The 22110-nt window shown below is 38.6% G+C and overlaps 1 protein-coding gene across 4 annotated transcripts in view; it reads left to right on the top strand.

The window, feature by feature from the left end:
- The window catches only part of si:ch211-26b3.4 (connector enhancer of kinase suppressor of ras 2), a 75334-nt gene that overhangs the window by 14646 nt on the left and 38578 nt on the right, over positions 1 to 22110 (top strand). For all 4 annotated transcript variants that reach the window (XM_023959340.2, XM_078953693.1, XM_023959339.2 and 1 more), the window contains exons 2-5: positions 6664 to 6827; positions 11912 to 12114; positions 12312 to 12399; positions 13706 to 13747. In XM_023959340.2, coding sequence (XP_023815108.1) covers positions 6664 to 6827; positions 11912 to 12114; positions 12312 to 12399; positions 13706 to 13747 — 497 coding nt within the window. The remainder of the gene's footprint in view (positions 1 to 6663; positions 6828 to 11911; positions 12115 to 12311; positions 12400 to 13705; positions 13748 to 22110) is intronic.

Genomic DNA, 22110 nt, shown 5'->3' with positions numbered 1-22110 from the left:
GGAAACAATCCTATTATTTTAGTATCTCACAAAGCACCGAGAGGTAAATGAATACACGCCTCAAAAGAGCTATAAAGGGTGTTGAGAGGAAAACAGTGTCAGTTAAAAGGAAATGGAGGAGCTGGTTTGGGAAAAAAAGCCCACCTACATTCAATCTGAGAAACAGCAGCTGACAGCAAGTCCTCTTTTTCTTATGTGTCGCTCATATTGACAATCCTGACGCGCTCTTTCAGACATGCTTGTTGTTCCTGAAGGGCATCCTCTCTGTTCTGTCTGCTTGTTTTCTGCAGCTCATATATATACAGTATCTTTTGGCCACTTAAAGGAATCTATACACTTGAGAAATTTTTGCAAATCTTTGCCTGGACGGGAGCTAATTTATTATACCAGAATACTGCTCTTTTTAATTGAACAAGAAGGCCATTACAAGGAGAAAACAAACAAAAAAGTTGCATACTTAGTTTAAAATCCTAAATTTCATTAGGGCATTGTTACAAAATAGTGCAATTACACAGAAACAAAACTGTTGTTTAAGGAAAATTAATAAGCTGTGTACATTCAGAGTTTTGCATAAGAGTTTAGAGAACAAAATAATTAGCCACGCAAGTAAGTGTGATGTTAATGTACATTAAATATGAATAATATCTGTACTTTTTAATGATAGTATATAATGTGAATATATAACAGTATTACTAACTCAAGTAGGTTTGTTTTATACACTCAAAAAATAATGCAGTTGATATAATTATAAGCTTTGTGTCAAGCACACTGAGTAATTGTTGGAAAGCATGCTTATATAGTGTGAGCTACGGAATCCCACGAGGATGAATACTCTAATATTCTACTCAATAGTGTTGCATAATCCCTATCTTAAATCATTGAGAAATGCAGAATATTAAATGTATTTAGTAATACAGATCAAAAGAGCTATATAAAATAACAAAATACACTTTAGTAAAAGTAAAAACAGCCATAGTTCATTTTTTTGAGTGTATGAATGGCTGATAATAATGTTAATATTGCATTTAAACAGTATAAAACTTGTGTTTTAATACGTGTAAAGGGTTTTAATTATGGAACAAACGATCAAAAATGAAACGTGGTAAGTTGATAAAATCATAGAAGTAAAGAAAGTTTTTTTTCTGACTACATAAAAATAAGAATGTACTTGAAACAGTTAAACATTTTTGTTTTTTAAAGTATTGTTAAAATGTATTGTTTTCACATGTCAACCAGTGCTCAAAGTGGTTCTTATGGGCTTACATACAATTATACGCTAATCTAAAGGCCATTCATCTTGATTAAACCCACTTAAGGCAACAGAACATTCAGTGTTTTACTCAAAGACACATTGTGACAAGAGAAGCCAGGACGTCCACCAACCTTACATCTGAATGTCAGCTGTTTTACCTCCACATGCATCATTTTAGCCATCATTGGCAAAAACGTGTTTTTCAATTTTTATCTTTAGTTCTGATTTTTCACTTTTTATCCATCTATCTTCAGAACCCCTTTTGCGGTCAATGGGTTGCTGGGGCCTATCCAGGTTACTGTTGGGTGAAGGCTGGATAGTCTCTGGTCAGATGCTACACAACTACAGCACACACATTCACACCTGGGGACCATTTAGAGTACTGGTAACCAGTTAACCCAGGAAGCATGGTTTTGAACTGTGGACAGAAGCCAGAGTGGCTGGAGAAAACCCATGCATGCACGAGAAGATCCAAACTCCACACAGAAAAGATCCACTACATGTAGTGAGGCAAGAGTGCACCGCCGTGCAGCCCCCTTTTGTGTATGTTGAGTGGAATTGTGATTTACCTCTCAACAACTGGTAACCATAGAGTTTTGTTCTTCAAATTGAACCCGATCAGCACAAAGCCATCACTAAAGAACTAAAGAAACTGCTGATGGAAAACAATGTCAGTGCTTTGGGGCGTCCCAGCCAGAGTCCAGGGCTCAATCCCATCCATCTGTGGAGGGTATTATAGACCAGAATGATGACAGGGAAGAATTCCAGCTTCAAAGACCAGCAGATCTTCACAGAATCAGAGCAATGCCAACAAGCCAAATTACTTTTCAGCAATTCAAAGAGTCGTACAGTTACTGAGATGAAAAAGGAAAGCTTCAGAAAACATAATCAAATCCACACTACACTAGCATTGTATATCAGCTCAATAATTGCCCTTTACTCAAATGAAAACTCACTGCTATAAATGTGCCTCTGGTATAAAAAAGGAACAATTCTTGTTGCACATGCTTACAAACCTGTTTTTTTCCAGTAGGAACACATTTCTTTAAATTAATTTCACTTGTGTTGTCTGGCTCAGAGGTTTTCACAGATGTGATAGATTTCAAAATTGTTCTGTTGTTAAGTTTGCACCAGGGCTGCGTCTGCATGTCGCTCAGAGCAACAGAAGGCTTATAGTTTTTCTTTTTATGTCCCATGACAAAATGTTGTTTGTATCAACTGTGCATTCGTTGAGAATGTGTTAAGGTGCGAGCGCACTGTCTGCTCTCTGTCAGCATCTCTTCTCTTGGGCATCAGTGTTTTCCTCACAGCTCCACTTGACTTTAACAGCACGCCTCTACAGCGGCTTTGAATGACAACAAAAGTAGTAATTGCTTTGTTGCCTTCATGGAGGGACTGAGCGTGCTCAGGGTACGCATACTTTTGGATCCTCCTGGGCAGTTTTGCCAAGGGTTTGCTCATTTTTGAGGAGCCTTGTTCTTTAGGTCTGTGGGGAGATGAGCTTTCTGCTGACTGTGTCGGGTTCAGAGCCAGAAGCTGCTGCTGCTGATCAATAGTACACTGGAGCCACAACACTAATGCGCAGCTGATTGGCTGTCTGCATATACTGCACCGGCAGGATAAGTGGAAAACCACACACAAATATGCGCTTTGTTCACATCTCTTTAGGCCAACTTTGGGAACAACATTAATCACACAAAACATACCTGAAAATGTATTGTTTTCACACAACAATGCAGAACGAACTTCCACTGATCTCATTATCTGGAGTGTTAAAAAGTGGTGGTTTTGAAAGTAAAAAGCCACCTCTTGCTCATTAGCAGATGCAGAGGTGTAATGACAGATGGGTTTATTTAGTGACAGTTAATGACTTGTCAGTAAAGCACTAAAAAGACATCTGCTTCCATGCTGCTGTTCCTGTTTGCTGAAATAAGATATAGCTTCTGTTAATGCATCTAAATTTTTCTTTACATTGAAGTGAACCAAAATGTATTCTACATGATGAAAATTAGATCATTGATGGACTACAAAGATCATGTTGTTTTTCCATTTCTACCCACTTTTAGCAAAAATTTTGCCCCTGCCACAAAAATTGGAATGCACCTAGTACCGGCAGAAAATACATTTTTGACATAGTAAACAACCCCCCTTTGTCTGGCCTTGCCCATTCACATGTACAAGTGTCCTTGGGCAAGACACTGAACCCCACCTTGCCTCTGGTAGAAGGTTGGCGCCAGTGTTTGGCAGCGGAGTCGCCATCAATGTGTGAATGTGTGAATGGGACTGTGACTGTAAAGAGCTTTGGGCCTTCGAGGTAGGTAGAAAAGTCCTATACAAGTAAACGCCATTTCCCATTGTCATTTCCCCCAAAAATGATGACATCACAGCGGAGGAAACTGTAAAAATGGGGCTAAAATCTCTTGAGGGACACAAAAAATATATTTCAAAATCTTCTAATGAAACCAAAACACGCGACAGTGATGTACATAATGTTAGAAGTCAGAGCTCTATCTACCCCTCTGGTCACCGCCGCGAACCCACAGAGTACTGAATAAACTACATCTCCCAGCAACCCCAGCACACAGTTCCTGGATGTCACACACCTGACTCTCATTTGCAATCACTCACAGCATACTTAAACACTGCAAAGTATTGTTTGTGCCACTCTCTCTGCATTACCGTGCGTAAGATCCTGACTTGATCTTCTGATTTCCTGACCCTGTTTTGTCTCTGACTCCGTTTGGCCTCTGTTTCGCCTGGATCCTGACTATCCCTGTTAATTCTAGTCTAATAATTCTTGAATTAAAAAAATATCTTGTTAGGGTATTTTTACTCAAAAGTAGTTTATTCGCAGTTGTTTATAACTCACTTTGAGATTGTTTTACCTAAAGATAGTGCTTGAAATTAGTATTTTACCACTAATTTTTAGTTGTTTCTCTCTTTCTGAAAGCCGAGATATTTTTTCTTATTTCAAGTACCTTAAGTTCTTAATTTAAGATATCTTATCAAGTGAAATTATCTTACTGCACTGGCAGATCCTGTCACTTGTTTATAGACCATATAATCTAAAAAGAAGTCTTTATGTCTTGTATTTAGACAGTTAATTTTTGCAGTGTTCTCTGATGCTCCCATGCCCGTTATTGACCCTTGTTTTCCTGACCCAGATTTAGCTTTGTGGACTTTTAGCTAAGCTAATAAAACCTGCTGCAATTCGAACCCGCCTTCTGCCTGTTTTGTGACACAAAGGAACGTTTTGAAATTATTATAGGATGGCCACAGGACCTACGGCTTCAATTCAATTCAATTCAATTCAATTCAATTCAATTCAATTTTATTTGTATAGCCCAAAATCACAACAATAGTCGTCTCGATGGGCTTCGAAGTAAAACATGAACTCAAAAGGATCACGAATACAAAGAGTTCAATAGGAAAATACTAAAATGAACTAACAAACTGACTAAGCTATACTGGCATCCCTGCCCTTAGACCCCCCTTCGCGGTAAGGAAAAACTCCCAAAAAAAACGGATTCCGGAAAAAACGAAGAAACCTCAGGGGTGCCCACATGAAGGAGGGATCCTCCCCCAGGACGGACAGGCGATTTACCAGAACTCTTAGAGAAGAATTAACTTATCTAAATCTACAACTACATATATAAAAGTCCAGCAGACGAGCTTCATCCAGCCGTGGTTGTGGGGACAGTCAAAGGCGCGAGTCGAGCCGGAGACAGGAACCACAGGAGCAGACAGGAGCAGGAGCAGAGACGAGGTACTCGGTCAGGTACAGAGCAGAGACGAGCCAGAGATGAGCCTGAGACAGGATCCACAGCCAGGTGTAGGAGCAGGAGCAATGGCGAGGTAAACGGTCAGGAACTGGAGCACGGATGAACCAACTGGAATCTGGAAGCACTCCCACTCCCCAGGAGGGGAGAGGGAAAGAGGGACAATACATGAATCGCACTGCACCAAACAGAGGCATGGAGAACTAAATGATAAATTATGATCAAGAATAGAGGAGAGGAAGGGTAGAAGTAAAAAAGGAAGGAAAGAGGACAGAGGACAGAACCCCAGTGCACCATAGTTACCCCAGCTTCAACTTCTAGCAGCCTTTTAAAAGAAATAGTTATTAAGTTTAATTTAAACAAATTAACATTAAGTTAAATAATCTCTGAATACTAACTAGTCTGACAATAAGCCTGTCCAAAGAGGAATGTTTTCAGTCTAACTTTAAATGTAGAAACTGAGTCGGCCTCTCTTACATGAGCTGGGAGTTTATTCCATAAAACAGGGGCTTGGTAGCTAAACGCTCTACCTCCAACCGTACTTTTACTAATTCTAGGAACCACAAGCAGTCCTGCATTTTGCGAGCGAAGTGTTCTCATTGGATGGTAAGGGACTATGAGGTCCTTAATATAGGACGGGGCCATTCCATGTAAGGCCTTATAGGTTAACAGGAGGATCTTGAACTTGATTCTGGAATCAACTGGGAGCCAATGGAGCGAAACTAACTCAGGAGTGATGTGATCTCTTCTGCTGGTTCCAGCTAACAATCTAGCTGCTGCGTTCTGAACAAGCTGGAGACTTGGTGGTCATTTTATAGCAAAGTGTAAAGGTTGCAGATTCTTTCCCATTTACCAACAATAGGAGAAACGAAAGCTTTAGCTTGAGCAATCTTAACGAAATTTCATAGACTGCCAGCTTTAGTCTACATCCACCACTGAAGTTTTGTTGACGTTTGATCTTGGGAAGGTGCAACCATTTTGAATTACGCCCTTAAAAAAATATTTTTCTCTATATTTCACAAATATAAACATCTCCCAAGGATTTCAGTGTATTGCCTCAAAACTTTTTCAACATCATTGGGAGGCTACTTTGGAAAAAATGTTGGAAATGAAGTTTATTGGTTTTGAATGACATAGGCACTGTGGGCTCAAAAATGTGGCTATTCCCTGTTGCTCGCACATTTTGTTACAGAAATATTGTGAAATCTGGGTGTGGTCAATGAAAAACCTCCGTTGCCAAGGGAATCTAAAAATGTACTTTTGACGATTCTTCAAAAAATTATATAGAACTGTTCGTCACCCCAAGGCGACCAAAAATGAATATGGTTGCTATGGAGGTTATACCGACAGAGAGGCCTCCCATTTTTTTCATTTGTAAGCTCTGAATAGGGTGGTAAGGGAAAGGGTAGAGTGAGGGGCGTTTAGCAGTCGTTCAGTCAGTAAGGGTGTTATAGGAGGTTGGTCGTGAGGGCAGGGACAGGTAGTGTCTGCGGGCCATACAATGCAACTCGCATTGTAATCATATTTTTCCTCTGAAATGACAACTGCCCAAGTCCTTCATCAGGCTGATTTACACATTTTGTCACTTACAATGCATCTGCACCTTCTCATCTCTGTCTGTACTCTCCTCAGGTCTGGATGACTGTCTCCAGCAGTACATTAAGAGTTTTGAGCGGGAGCAAATGGGAGGAGAGCAGCTGCTACACATCACCCATCAGGAGCTGGAGGAGCTTGGTGTCACCAGAATAGGGCATCAAGAGCTCATCCTAGAAGCTGTCGATCTTCTTTGTGCTCTGGTCAGTCCCTCTTAGTGATTTTTTTTACTTCTCTCTATAAACAGAGATTAATGGTAGAAGCCCAGTAGGCCGAAACGGCCCTCATGTGACTAGAAACACAACAAAAAGTGGATTTTTCACCACTTTTTCACATAAGTTACATAAACTTTAGCTAAAAGGTAATAAGAATTTACATGCAAACGTCCTTTTTTTTAGTCTCCAAATAGTTAACATTTTTATGCACAAATTGCCAACTTGAACAGTTTCCCCTTTTCCTGCACTTCCATATAAAAAAAAAAAAAATAGGAACAGTTTGTGACACGTGATGTGACTTGAGACCCTTTCATGACTGATGTTCATCTATAACCACTTTTTAAGATACTATTATAATAACCTAAATAATTTGTTATTCAATTTTGAAGGACTCCATTACTTATTTTTTACTTTTTTTTTCTGGGCGGCTTATCAGAAATAACTACCTTTCCAATCGGTCCAAAAAGAAATGTAATCAAAAATATAATTACTTGAAATAAAGTTTAGCTTCAAATACAAAAGGAGTTTATACAAATATACACCACATGTGTCAGAAGATTCAAAACCCCTATAGTAACAGTGACATTTGTTTACCGCAAGAAGCACGCAGCTCTCATGTTTGTTCAAGAGACAACATAGAATAACTACATAGAAAATTATTTAAAAGAGTACTTAGTCTTCTTAACTATAACTTCAGACAAGTTTCTAGTCATATTGGAGCCAAGTGGGTTAGAAATACTGAGTTAGTAGGTAATCTATGAATGATGTTACTCCTTATAATTAAAAAAAGAACTCCCCAACTTTATTTCAGGACAAAAAAATAATTTAAAATAAATAACTTAAGATTTTAAACTATATATCTAGTTTTGATTTGGTCTAAATCTTTGATGTATTTTTTTTCTTAGCTATTTCTGTTTCATGGTTTTGTTCATAAATTTGTTTCAGTTGATGCATAAAGTTACTTGAATGCAATACATAAACATTATAAAGGCACATTTCTAGCCTCTCACCAGCTTTGATCTAAATTTAAAATAAACATCTTAAAAATAATGCAAATTTTTCCAAAATGCTTGTAGATGGGCTGTCACGGATGCTGGTGAGGTCAACAGAAATTACATAACATTGACAGCAACTATGTAGTGATGTTGCAGGTTAAAAAAAGAAGTTAAAACAAATCTTTTTTTTTCAATTAGGCATCTTTTAGCATGCTATCTGATTTTTTTTAATCCTTTTTGGGCTTCCAGCAAATGCATTTCATGTTTTCTTTATCATTCCAAGATCAAACAGAGTCAAAACATGAAGTATTTCTAAGCTTTGGTTTTTTTTTCCTCACAAGTACATTGACTTAAAAAAAAAGTGATCCCATCCTGACTTCTGTACTTTCTCTGCCACCACCAACTGTTTTTGCAGTGGCCCTGTTTAGGATTAGAGAATTAGGAGGAATTAGGTGTTACCTTCCCAGAGAGAGGAAAAAGGAGGAGAGGTGAGAGGGAAGGAGGCAGGTGGAGTATGTAGAGGGACTATGCAGGATGCACCTTATCTCTCAGGCGCACATGGCTGGATTAGTTTGAGCTTTTTAAATATGTGCCTATGCATACATGACTCGGTGTGTGCTAATCACCTCTTCTCATTCGAACATTCCAGTGTCGGAATGAGTGTCCCTGAGTTCCAATCACTGTGACTCCTGGAAGTGGACACATTCATACCCTCCATCTCTCACACACGTTTAAAAATGATCAGATGAAGTACAGTAACTGTAGCAATGAGTATTTTACAAAAAAAGGATTTTTAAACTCAGTTTTCAAGGTCTTTTTTCATAGTTCTACACTTCTTATTATAGTTATACCTCAGCAATGTAAAGTTGAAAAAGGATTACCACAAAGATATTCTGACTCTAAACTGAGTCTGAGATAATAAACCGGCAAGTCAGAATAACATAGCCTATACACTCTAAAGCAACTTCAATAAGGTGATAAATTCATTTGTTTTTGTTGTTGTTGTTGTTTTTTTTAAAGCATCCGCAACGTCTGATCTTGACTGTTGTACTCTCAAGTACATAATAGTATTGTTATCCAATCTGTAGACATTAAACTGTATAATATTGTTCATAAAAGATGTTTACAATTGTGGTTTGTTTTGTTTTTATGACTTATTTATCAAGCCTATTATCTTAACTCCTAAAGGATGAACATTTTTTAAAAGAAAACACAAGCATTCCATCATCAACTGTAAAAACAAGAAAACAGGCGGAAAAAATGAAGGGATGTTTTTATAGTTAAGAACAATACTGGTAAATATTAATTACGGTTAAATTGGCAAAAAAGACAGCTTTTCCAAGTATAATTTTTGTAAAATATTTTTAAGGCAACATTTTATATACTTACTGGACTTTAGAGATTTACATTTCTTTAAATCTTTATATTTAACTGTAGTTTTTAGACTTTTTTTCTTATTTTAATATTCTGTTTTTTAGGGAAAATGGTTAGCCTAATAAAAAAGTCAACCACTATACCACAAAGCTACAACTTTAGATCACACCGAAGAGACACTTTTGGTCAATAAGTGATTTCAGATTGATTTTTCTAATATCTGTTGATCACTTTTTTTATGTCTTTGTAATTTGTTAAAAACATTATCATTTTTCAAAAGTTTCAGATCAGACATTTATTTTGTGTCTGACGCATCTCTTTCATCAGTCTTTCGGACTGATCTTTGAGTGGACATCCTCTTTGATTCCCTTAACATTTTACTAATTTTTGCTGTGTTTTACATTTATTCTGCAAACCTTTGATGAGGAAAAAGGAAGTGTAAATTCTCAGAAATCCTACCACATCAAAAAATAAGAGAAAGCATAGTTCATAATCAAGTTTTATTTACTCAATTTTAACCCTGTATTCTACAGTAGCTCTTGGAATTAGAAAATTTAGACCAAATGTCTAAATGTTGGTGCCCAACACAAGAACATTGCAGATGGCCTTCTAAAAGACACTTTAAAGGGAAAAACATTTTAAATTTAAAGCAAACTAATTTGAAAAAAACAATATTCTTAATACAGTTAGTAATTAGAAGCCTATTAAAAAACAAGAGTTTACTTTAGAAGAAAGAAGATATGTTGCAAAGTGAGTATAACCATGACGATTGAGTGAGCTCCGATGTTTGAGCAATTGCAGAAAATTCCGTAGTGAAAGAAGCCTCTCCACAATCGGCTGCTATGGCAACTGGATCATTGACAGGAGGTGGAAGGGCTTAGGGGGAATGGGGAGTTGTTGAAATGACATCAGCTTCTTGCTGTATGGATTTTTGCACATCTGCATGCATTGCCAAAATCACCCCTGTCTCCACACATGCAAAGTCTCGTTGACAGTCGACGCAGCTTTTACTCTCCGGCTGCATCTGAGTGCTTTGTGTCCCCCGGAGGGAGCTCCACGCAGCTTCAGATCAAATCATATGACAGGCTAATTACAGCTGTGCAAACATGTACACTCCAAGTGCATTTAAATGTCTACATTCAGACAAAATACGCCAAATCGTGCAGAGTGCAGTGAGTGCCTGACCCACTTTCAGAGAGATGCATAGCTGGGTACTCTTGTCTTGCTCTCTTCCTCGCGTCTCCTGTTTTTTAGACCCTCCATTGCCTAATTTTTCCCTGTCTCTTCTTGCTGCCGCTGTAAAACTCACTTTCCTTTATAGTCGCTGTGGTCGTGACTGTGTAAAATAGCCTAAGTCGTAGCCAAGGAGCAGATATGTCCAACTCAAACTGCCCATCTGACTTCACAGAAATGTCTACGCATGCCTATGTGTGTGTGTAGCCTTTATTTCAGCAGGAATCAGGCTCTGTCTCAAGGTGCCTTGGGATGCTGAGTGCAATGTGTATGTGTTTATTTATAAAGGTCACACAGCTCTAATGGGCTACTCCACCAGCTTGCTGTTCCCATATACAGCAAGTCCAACTCCCTACAGAACGCCAAATAGTGGTGGTGGTCCAAAACACAAAACAGAGCAGTTTTACCCCTAAAAACATGTAGTTGATTGGCATTATGTCTCTCAGAAGATGTTTTTTGTTTGAAATGTTCATGAAAGCACTGGGGAAAAGCACAGGGAAGACAGCCAGGGCCTCAATACCGGATTTAACACAAAGAAATACTAAATTGAGGCTCCTGTCAAATGTTTTCTTTTACTTTTCAGTTTGTTAAATTTAGGATAAAATCATAAAAAATATATGTTCTGGAATTTATGCAATTTTACACAAATTTATGAAATAAATGACAAAGTAAAACAGCAGCAGTTTTGCGGGATATAACTTATTACACCCTGAAGTGACACGTGTTTTAGTTTGTCAATGAAGATATATGCATATTGCTTTGATAGAATTCTGTTCATTCTAAAGATAAAAAAGGATAATTAAAAAAAACAAATAATTATGACTATAATGCAAACCTTTCACAAGATAGTAAAAAAAGATTCTATATTCTAATCACCCAAAATGACATTAAATAGAGAAAAAAAATATGTTTTACACAAAATCAAATTTTTTGTTGTCTCATGCAATATTTTTACTCTTCCTTATAAAAGCAACAGGTTTTTCTTACTTTAAAAATGATTTTAAAAACACATTACAAAACAACTTTGAATCTAACATAATTTTAAAAAATCAAATTATAATTTTTCTAATAAAAACGTTTTAAAAACATTATGGTATTCTACAGACAAGTATTTTTTTAACAATAAAACCCTTTAATCATTTAAAAACAATATTTCATCATCTGATGCAAATATTTAGTATTACCAAAAGAAGGGTTTCGAGTTTATATTAAAAACAATATTCAGGATTCACATTAAATCATTGCCTTTTATTGACCAAATTACAAATAAAAATACTTATAAATATTTATATTTATAATATGTCTTTTATGAATGATCATAAAGATGGTTTTGAAAATAAAAAATAACTAATTTAACATTTGTTTTCAGGCAAATGTGGAAAAACTGAAAATATGTTCCGTAACTTCTGTTGCTATGCCACACATTTTTTTGATGCTTTAGAAAACAATGACTCTCTGTTTACGCTCCAGAATTATGGCCTTGAGACAGAAAATCTTAGAACTCTGTCACACAAGCTGAATGCTTCAGCCAAGAACCTCCAGAACTTCATCTTGGGCCGACGGAGGGGCGGCCATTACGATGGACGAGCCTCCAGACGGCTGCCCAATGACTTCCTCACGTCGGTGGTGGATTTAATCGGTGCAGCCAAAAACCTGTTGGCCTGGCTTGACAGGTGAGAACGCAACTTATCCACAATTGCATTTAATATTTGATTTTTTGGGGGAAATCTTCTGTACAAAAGCAACTAAAACATGAGAAATACTAACATTGTGTTTGTGCTTTATCATCTCAGGAAGAACAACATGAAACAATGGGTCCTTTTGTGTGCTCGGAGCATCTGTTTGACTGTTATTCCGATGTTTGTTTCAGGTCTCCATTTGCTAGTGTGACAGAGTATTCGTTGCTAAAGAACAACATCGTGCAGCTCTGCCTAGAGTTGACCACCATTGTCCAACAGGTACTTTCACACACATACACAAGCAATGCAGATGTTCACACTCATTACATCTGTGGCAAACACAGGACTCACTCTGATTATGGAAAGTCTGTAGTGATTTCTATAAATGTAGAGCCTGAGGGAGCACGTGTTTACTCCACAGGCAGAGCAACCATCGATAGATTACCTCATGGGCTTAGGGCTGGTCTCACCCCATCCTCGACCCAGCAGCTCTGATGGGGAGTGAACATTGACAGTATATGAGAACTGGACTGAGTGGCCCCTCCCCACTGGCGATGCAAATAGGAAGTACCTGCTGGTTCCAAGAAGCCAAAATTCCATAGACTTCTATTGCGAAATAAACAACTATTAGTCATTCTTTTTGCCAGAAAAACATTTGACATATTTTTTGTTGCCCACATTGAAGTGGTAGGGGTGTCCAACAATCTCACTCTTGATTGGTTGCCATATCTACGTTGACTCGGACCGACTCAGACAAATCAATGCTTATTGACGGCATCCCGCTCCAACATGGTGGTGTCCATATAACAAAAATGGAGACTTGACTTCACTTGATCGGAGCTGGAAGTGACCCATTTTCTATCGGTGACGTCACACTCACTCGGTCCAGTTCTCAGATACACTCAGTGAGAGTGAACTAAGCCTCCATAATATCCATTAGTAGCTTTCTCGTGTTAATTCAGCACACTGTACCTTTAACGTTTATTTTAGCAAGAACAAACATTCACTGGCTCTGTGGCCGTCACATTGTTTGGACAAAATCTATGTCCGTTGTCTGGAACTTATCCATTTCCACACACTAAAAGCCTGCTGAAGAGTGTGTGTGAGATTGCGTGTGTGTACTTGTGCCCAAAATGAGTCCTGGAGTCGAGCAGATAACACCCTTCCCCATTTACAATGGTGGTGAGGAGCAAAGAGAATGCAGCCACCACTGGTCCACAATAGCCCAAATGAACCTGTGGCTGCCAGGGTGCAGCGGGACAGACAAAAGTGGCAGCAGCATCTACTCTAATGCATCAAACGGATGAACTACCTCCCACTGAACACATCTGCTGGATTCTGTTGGCTGCTTTCCTGAAAACAGATTAGCCATCAGCTATGGTTAAACAACACTGCATCATATAGTGAACGATGATGCATCTACAACTTCAGGATGATCTTCTACGATGCAAAGCGGCTCAGATCTTTGCTTTGTATTTGCAGGCATTGGTCCTCATTCATTCTGTTTACTGCCTGTTTCTGAATGCCTTATGGAGCCAAGTTTGTGTGCATCACAGTGATGTCCTCTTTCAATTTCCCTTCATAGGACTGCACTGTGTATGAGACAGAGAACAAGATCCTTCATGTGGTGAGTATTCTGGTGCTATGTGGAATGTTTATACAGTCATATTAACCCTTATAATACCGGGGATGTCGCCAGTGACATCTAAACAACACACATCATAACTCTTGGCCTTTTATGCAACCAACATGAATCAGTGAATTCTGACGCATAAGCGGAAATAACAACCAGTTTTGGTTTTGCGCAGATATGCATCACTTTTAAGTTAGTAATGTGGTGGAAAGCTGATTCAGTTGACTTGCAATGATTGAGTAAGCACTGCACTACTGTAAAGTGTTTCATATCAGCTCAACGATGGCTTCAGAAATCCGCAAGAATTTCATTAATTGGTTAACAGTGAAGAGTTCTGATAGTCGAAAGAATACAAACACTGGAGCTAGCTAAAACTCCCGTGTGAAATAGTTAAGGTATGCCACTTTCTTAAAATGAACTTTTACACATACTGAGGAGGACTCTGGTAAATCACCCAAAAGAATTGTTGATTAGAGGCGAGAAAAGATCCATTCTTTCAGGTTGTTCTTTTTTTTTAACCTAAATCTGACTTGACCATTGATATCAAGACCAATTCTTTCACTCCTTCACCTTGCAATGTTCACTACGTCAAAGAATTGACAGTAAATTAAATGTTTTTGTCGCATGAATACGTTTTTAACCCTTTTGATGAAATCCACATAAAAATTTGCAATATCATTTTTATGAGATACAAATAGTATCAATTTTGATACGTTGGGTGATTTAGTAAGTGATTAAATATGAATACAAATGGTTATGTAGGGTTAAATTTGGACTATTTACTTAGGATCAAACAAACTCACCAGAAAACCCTGCCATGAATAAAATCCAAGAAATCGTTCTGCTCTGAAGATACTACCATATTGTAACACCAACATTTACTTTTTTTTGCAAATTATTATTTGTATTTACAAGTAATTTGACAGCTGTAATTGATAAATTGTGGGTGAGGATATTACTACTTTAAAAAAAAAACAGCTTTACTTGGTGTGACATTGAAACAGAGTGGAAATAAATCCACTTTTTTTGGGTTGCGTGTGCCTCGCTTGCTGTGGCAAAGTGCAAACGATCCATTTAAAGGCCTCAATGTGGCCTGTCCGTGCTGTCTGTGTTCACGTGCACAGGGGTAGGGGAACTGTCTGTGCGCACGTGTAAAACCCAGTCAGCAGGAAGTTAGATAAACGTTCTTCTCTCCATTGAGGTTTACCTGGAAAAAAATAAAGACTCCAAATTCAGTATTTAAATTTAACAGGAATCTTCAACTTAAAGCAGGCTCACAGTGAGATCTCCCTTTTGTACATTACGTGATCCTCGTCACCCCCCTCCGCCTGTCACAATGAGTCACCACTAAGCCTTTCGGTGGGGGTATCACGGCTGTCATTTATCTCTTTTGTTACAAGCAGGATAATGACACCGGGCCCTGACATCAGGCAAATGTTTAAGCAGCTCTCCACGTGTGCACTCTCTTGCACAAACAAGTACACAAACACACGCCTACAAAGTTCTGTGGCACAAAAATAAACAACTCTCAAAAACACATGAGTAAATCTGTTATGTGTGGGAGGGTTATGTGTGAAGCCAGGGGACAGAGCAGAAACTGAAAGAAGCAGTTTGTTTTTAGATGCAGCTTCTTAGCAAATTCTAAATTACTTGTTTTTTTTAGGTAAAAAGAGTGGAGATAGAGTAACACAACTACTACTATGAACACAGGAAAAGAAAACCTTTCATGATTTTGCACTATAAGCCACACCGAATTATTAGGCGCACCATCAATGAAAGGTCTATTTTTGAACTGATGTCATATATAAGACTTTGGTCACATATCCCATAATGCCACGTGGGGCGACACTAAATGCACGTTTTTCAGCGAATTCTGCAGGTGGCTGCGCTGTGTTTTTAATTGGGAGGCAGCAGACGCATTTTTACACAACACCCGGTGGTTTTCAGAAAATCGAAGTTTTCAAAAAAAGTAAAAATGAAACGGCGACTGGGCGATGGTTTGACATCTGTCAGTGGCAGCCGGGTACATTTGGAGGTTGCACGGTGAAAGTCCAGCGACAGGCAGGTGGCAGGAAGGCAGCATTGGGATAATTGACTAATAGGATGGCCTCCAAGGTCCCTAAGATTGTCACCACCCTCCATTCACTCCCCTGCCCCCATGCTGCCGTCCCACTGCCACCGTCCAATTGTTAGAAATTGTATGGTTGGAGTGTGGGCACGCAACGAGGGGCTGCCGTTACCACAGCGAATCCGAGACCTGTGTGTTGATGAAAGTTGAATCTGACAGGAATACGAAGAAGATAGAACATTGGGCTTGCTGCACCACTCATTGAAGAAGAGCAACGCGCACAAGAAGGGGCAAAGAAAAAGTTGTGGGGCGAGGCAGTGGTTGCAGCACAGAGTTTATATACCCCCGGGAAACCGGTGGCAGTTGATATGGACGGAGCGCCGTTCACAGACACACATCATCCAATCTGAGCTGCTGCCAGCCAGCGATCCGGCTGTCACCGTCCTGTGGCACCCCGATTTCGTAATGGCGTCGTCCCCGCCTGACTGACTGACACCTAACGGTCACCTGATGGCCGCCATCTCCATTACTAACAACAGCATAGATTTTTTTTTTTTAATTGCGTGGCGGCAGCTAAACTTAAAGACTCTGCAGATGCCTCCCCATCGAGCGGTGGCAGTCATATTTGTGACCGTAACATAAGCCACATTGGACTTTAAGGTACATTAAGCCAGTGTTTTTCAACCTTTTTTGAGCCACGGCACACTTTAACCCTGAAAGAAATCCCGCGGCACACCAGCATCCAAAAAAAAAGAAGCAGAAATTCATGGTCTGTATTGATCGACAGACCCCCCCCCCCCCCCCCCCCCCCCCCCCCCCCCGGAATCTCACGTGGATTTCTGTGATAATTGTGGCAGAAAAAGCAGGAAGTTGCGGCTGTTTTTTTCTAAGAGATGAACCACCAGCTAAAGATGAGCTTTAGCTGGTATTTTTGTTAGAACTGAGCGACTTTATCAGCAGAATTAAGAACAAGGAAGTGAAGACTTTAACCACTTCTGATTTGTCAGACTGATGACATGTGATTAAGCCTTCAAGAATGATTGGCAGAGACAGTTAGAGGGGCGGGACTTTTCCTTACACAGTTATAGCTGCAGCTAAATCGCGGTACCGTGATTCTTATCAAAATGTATTTAATAGAATTAAATAAACACAAAGAAAAAAATAATTTTAAGATCTTTTATATTCTTAACTACTCAGTGTTTTATCAGGGCCTGTTTGGATGAACAAAGAGCTGAAATCCTGGAGATGGAAAATGTTTTTAGATCAGTGAATGAGGGCAATTTCCCACGGCGCACTTGACCATCTCCCACGGCACACTAGTGTGCCGCGGCACACTGGTTGAAAAACACTGCATTAAGCAACACAAAGAAGTCAGAGAAAAGTTTGTCAGTCAGACTTTATTAACTGCGTACACAGTGACTTTAGAGCTTGTTTGTAACTCACTACATGTCAGCCACGTTAGTGTATTTACAATAATCCACAGCCAAACATTTTGACAGACCGCTATGTACCTCTCAAAATCACTTCAACATCGTTAAGTACAACCTGAATGGACAAGACGCTCCAGATTTTAAGACACATTTTGATTATTTAAAAAGAAAAAACAGCTTTTGTGTGTGGAGAATAGGGTAGTGCTTATCTAAATCCTTCAAAAACAGTTTTAATCGAATTGCTATGTTTACCGATTCCAAGTAGAATCTTCATGACACAATTTTCTATTGATTTTTAGAATATGAAGAGAGTTGAGGAAGGTTTCAATTTGTCAATGTTTGTGGAAAATGACTCCCACTGAGGAGTCATTTTTAGATCTCTTGAGAAAAATAAATGAACTCCAAAAGCCTTTCGTCTGCACACAACACACACAACCGTTGTGTTGTGTCAAGGACTGTTCCAGTTCCATTAGTAATTTACAGCATTGTGATGGCACCTATTAAAGCAGAAACACATATTCAAGCTTTTTGAGCTGCCAAACATAAAACATATTTCAATTTTGTTTTTGTTTTTTTCCTTTTCTTGTTTTAATGGTTTTAAGTATTATTAAATGGTAATTACTAAAAAATCAACCGTTTAATGACACAATGCCACCTCTCTGGGTATTCAAATTGCCACACAAAGGGGTTTAAACTAGTTCAACTATATTCAAATTAAATCAATGCCATTTATTTTTAAATGTCAGTTGGCAGCCGTGGTTGTTAGAACAAATAAAAGCTAACCAATAAATCCAACAATTTGGTCTACATCTGTGGTCCCAAACCCAGAGCCTTGCACCAGGCCTCAGCCAAAAAATAAGCAATCCACAGTTTTTTCTGTTTTATGTAAAATCTGTTTCTGAACGTTGTCTAAAGGAATGTCTGGTTCTGAAGTTTTATTTTGGAAAACTACTGGATTCTCCCCACTACATGCGACTCATTCTTTACAAGTCAAGCATGTCAAGTTGCTCGGCTATGTGTCGAAAAATACATACGCTACTTTCTCAAAGAGGCTGGGTCAACCTCTAAATTGAAACCACCAAGCTTACAAAGTTAACAGAAACCAAACATATTTGGAAAGCTTTTTTAGAAAAAAATTTTTCTTTTGGCAGAAAAAAGTCAGTGAGGAAACAGAAGAAATGCTTTTAAATTTTAGAGAGAAAAGAAATCTGCATTTAACAGACAAAAACCAAGTCTATGGTGTGGTTCTAGCACACCATATGAATAATGCATTTTATTCAATAACCAGCTGTCTAATGTTACAAAAATGCTTTTCAAACAGCAGATTAACGCTTACCAGTTTTAGTGATTATTTTTTGTATTTATCCATCACACCTTAAAAGTTGGATGAGGTTGAAGCTAGTGCCGATTTTTTTGCTTCCACGTTGACAGTTATGGGAAGTTATGACAGTTATGAAATCTATATGACATTTTTTTATCAGATCAGGTGTACAAATAAAGCTTAAACCAGCTACAGATAGAGGAAACTGGAAGCATAAAAAAACAAACAAATCTGAAACCCACTTCAGCTTCATACAGGCCGGACCGTGAAATTTGTTTGACATCTAACTGGTCTATGAGCTGAATTAGGTTAGGGACCACTGGTTTACATCATTTATTAACGTTAAAATACTAAATTCAATGTAAATCTGAATTACTTGTGTGTGAAAAGGAGGGACTGGCGAGCAGCATAGATGGATTTTCTGCTATTGAATTGAAATTGGGTAAATGTGGAAAGAAAATCTTTTAAACGACTAGTGGGTTGACCGTGTGCCATGACCTGTTGAGGTCAGAGACGTCAGGAAAGAGACAGACAGGCACAAAAAAACATGGGAACACCTGTTATATGACAAAAGAGCTTCCAGTCAGTAACTGCAACAATCCAACATCTGTGAATGGAAAGGAGAACAGATTGGAGAAGGTGATGAAAAATACCCAAAGCACCTTAGAATGGCTTCCAGCAGTTTAAGCCTGTATCAACATAATTAAAAGGGACGGCTCAGGGTCACCCATGCCAACTTCAGGAATGGACCTTGTCAAAAGAAGAATTTCAAGCTTAGCCTTAAAGAAAGAGACGGTGTGCGCCACCTTAACTGCAGTGGAGAGTGTTCCACAAGACAGGAGCCTGGTAGCTGGAGGCTTTGTCTCCCATTCTGGACATTTTCTGAGCAACCGGTAATCCTGCAGACCGTGAATAAAGATAGCTATTATGATTAGTACTCTTTGGCTCTTCTCTAGTTTGGAGGTATTCCTTTTGGTTTGGTTGATGGTTACACCTACGCACTGCCCTGTATCTGCAGCTAGACGTAAAATTTAGGTCCAGCGTGAAGTTCATGACGGCTTCAGTTGGTGCAGTTGCACATTTGCCTGCTTTTACTCAATAATGCAAAACTCTGGGCTGCTCTGTGCTTCACAAGACTTTGGCCTGCAGCAATCAGATGGACTGCGTGTGTTTTTTTTTTTTTTGCCATTGTGTGTTTGAATGTGTGTGTGACTGAGGAAAAGAGGAAAAAAAGAGAGAGTTAGGATATGAGTATGTATGAGCCTGTGTATCTGATGGAACGTGAAGTGTGTATGAGTGAGTGTTTGTATGTTCATGCATGCATAAGGATGAGAGGAATTACGCAACACTGTCCTAGTTGTGTGTTTTCCCTTTCCCTTGTTATTTCCCTGCTCACCCCACCACCTCACTGCTTTTCTGTCTTTCTCTTTTACTCTCTTCCATTTATCTTCTTAACATTTTTCAAATATGTCTATTTGAGGTGTGTGGCAATGCATGTGCAGGTGATGCATTATGCAACCATATGTACTTGAAACTAAAACTGCCTCTTGAAAAGACATTGGAAGAGACCATTGGAACAGTGAAAGCGGGGGTTGGGATAGGCCATAATCCTTTTGGCAGTTAATGATTGTAAGCTTTATGTTTTACTGCTCTTAAATCTCCAACCAGTCAGTCACATGAGTTAATTTTTCGGTAATCTACGTTGGGAAGCTCTGGTTGCGTGACAGATCAAGGCAGGCTGTTTCAGATCTGCATGAAGTTCAGAGCTCCATGTTGGTGACTTGCCTTGTGTCTCTTAGCCCTGTGTTAATCCCAGGCCAAGACTATTAGCACAGTGATCAAAGACCAGCTCCTTGTCACTTGCTGGGGCTTTCAAATGACATTCATGTCAACAAATGTGATTAAAAAACACACACAATGGTCACGCTCCCCTCTCTTGTCCTTTCTTCTTGTCTCCATTGTATAAAGCATTTAACCACAACTAAGTATGATGAATTAATCAGAATGCTAAATAGAAAAATACATATATTAAAAAAACACCAACAATGTTAGGACAAGAACTACTTACAAGTCTATGAAGACTCTCATTCATCCAGGTTGGTTCCATTGTAGTAGTTTTAGGGGATTCAGAATTGACAAAGCCTCTTGGATAAGAGGTGAAACGTCTTCCAACTTTAAAACCAAGTCCAGATGACATCCCCTAAAACTACTACAACTACTTACAAGAACAAAGCCTAGAACCACTGAGACAGATAATCATTTTTAAAATTAAGAGTTGCATCTAGTATTATGCTTTTATCTGCTTGTTGAAAATGGATTAGACTTTAATCCTTGTTATTGGAAGCATTTGGTAAAGCAAGACATCTTTATATATAAAAAAAAGAAACAATTAAGAAAGTTTAGCCTTTTTGACTTTATGCTATCAAATCTAGAAGTGATTTTGCTATTTAAAAAGCTATAACATACTACAGCTTCCAGTTTGAATCCCTTTTTTGAAAGAATTGGATACAAAAACTTTGATTCATAAATTTTGAAGGTTTAACTGACAACCACTGCTAAAAAAATACTTTTTTTTTAATAGTTGGGGAGTTTGCTGTAATAAATGAGAGTTTCCTTGCTATATTTGGGTTCACCTTTTGCAGTATATAAGATTTTTCTTGGTGCAATTTTGTATCCTTTTTTTCACTGTGGCTTGTGTTCTTATTGGCGGTACACCCTTGTCAATCAATCTCTTCCGTGCTATATCTCCTCTACTATCATGATCAGATCTTAGTTTTTATTGTACAATGCTGGAATTGTTTTTCTACAAAGGTTTGAACTTTTGAGAGTTTAGTCAACAAGGACAACAAAGAAAAATATGAAAATGTTCATGTCTGTCTAAGAAAAGTGTAGAAACTGTGTAGAGTGGTTTTACAGCCTTACATCAGCTATAATAATTGTACAAATAGAAAGTTCATTACTTCGCAGATGCCACCTATCAAAGGTCATTTTTCAAATATAACTCCCTCGATAAACGATGGATGCACCTGCACTGACGCTCTTAAATTCTCCCATTAGAAAGAACAAATGTCCGTTAAAACAAGCTTTGGTGGTTAAAAAAAAGCAGGAGCTGTAGTTGACACATTTTCTAATCAAAATATTTGAGCAAACTTATCTGTGCGAATCAACGTAGGGTAGTGAGGAAATTCTGTGCCACCACTTGTGTTGTTTTCGAGAACATTTCAATACACTCCTCCAAACGTTCAATTTGTTTTCACATTTAGAGTCGAGCTTGGTGATGGTTAAGGTCAGGGTGAGAAGCCAGAGAGTACACTGTGTCATAAAGAAACCCTCACAGCTAAAGCAAACCAGAACGTTTGTGTGTGAGCTCAATTAAGACTCGGCACCTTTTCTCTCACCAAAGATGAATCATAGGCTCTGAGCCATGGTGTGTGCTTACCCACTCAAGTGTGTATTTATATTGAGGATCAGTTTGTTATTGTAATCTGCATTTGTGATGATCAGATGAACTACATACCATACTGTATCTTCTGTTACA

Source organism: Oryzias latipes, chromosome 10, assembly GCF_053564925.1.
Source record: "Oryzias latipes strain Hd-rR chromosome 10, Olatipes_Hd-rR_3.1".
NCBI classification, from domain to species: Eukaryota; Metazoa; Chordata; class Actinopteri; order Beloniformes; family Adrianichthyidae; genus Oryzias; species Oryzias latipes.
The sequence above is the reverse complement of the archived record's forward strand: the minus strand, read 5'-3'. Positions and strand labels throughout refer to the sequence as shown.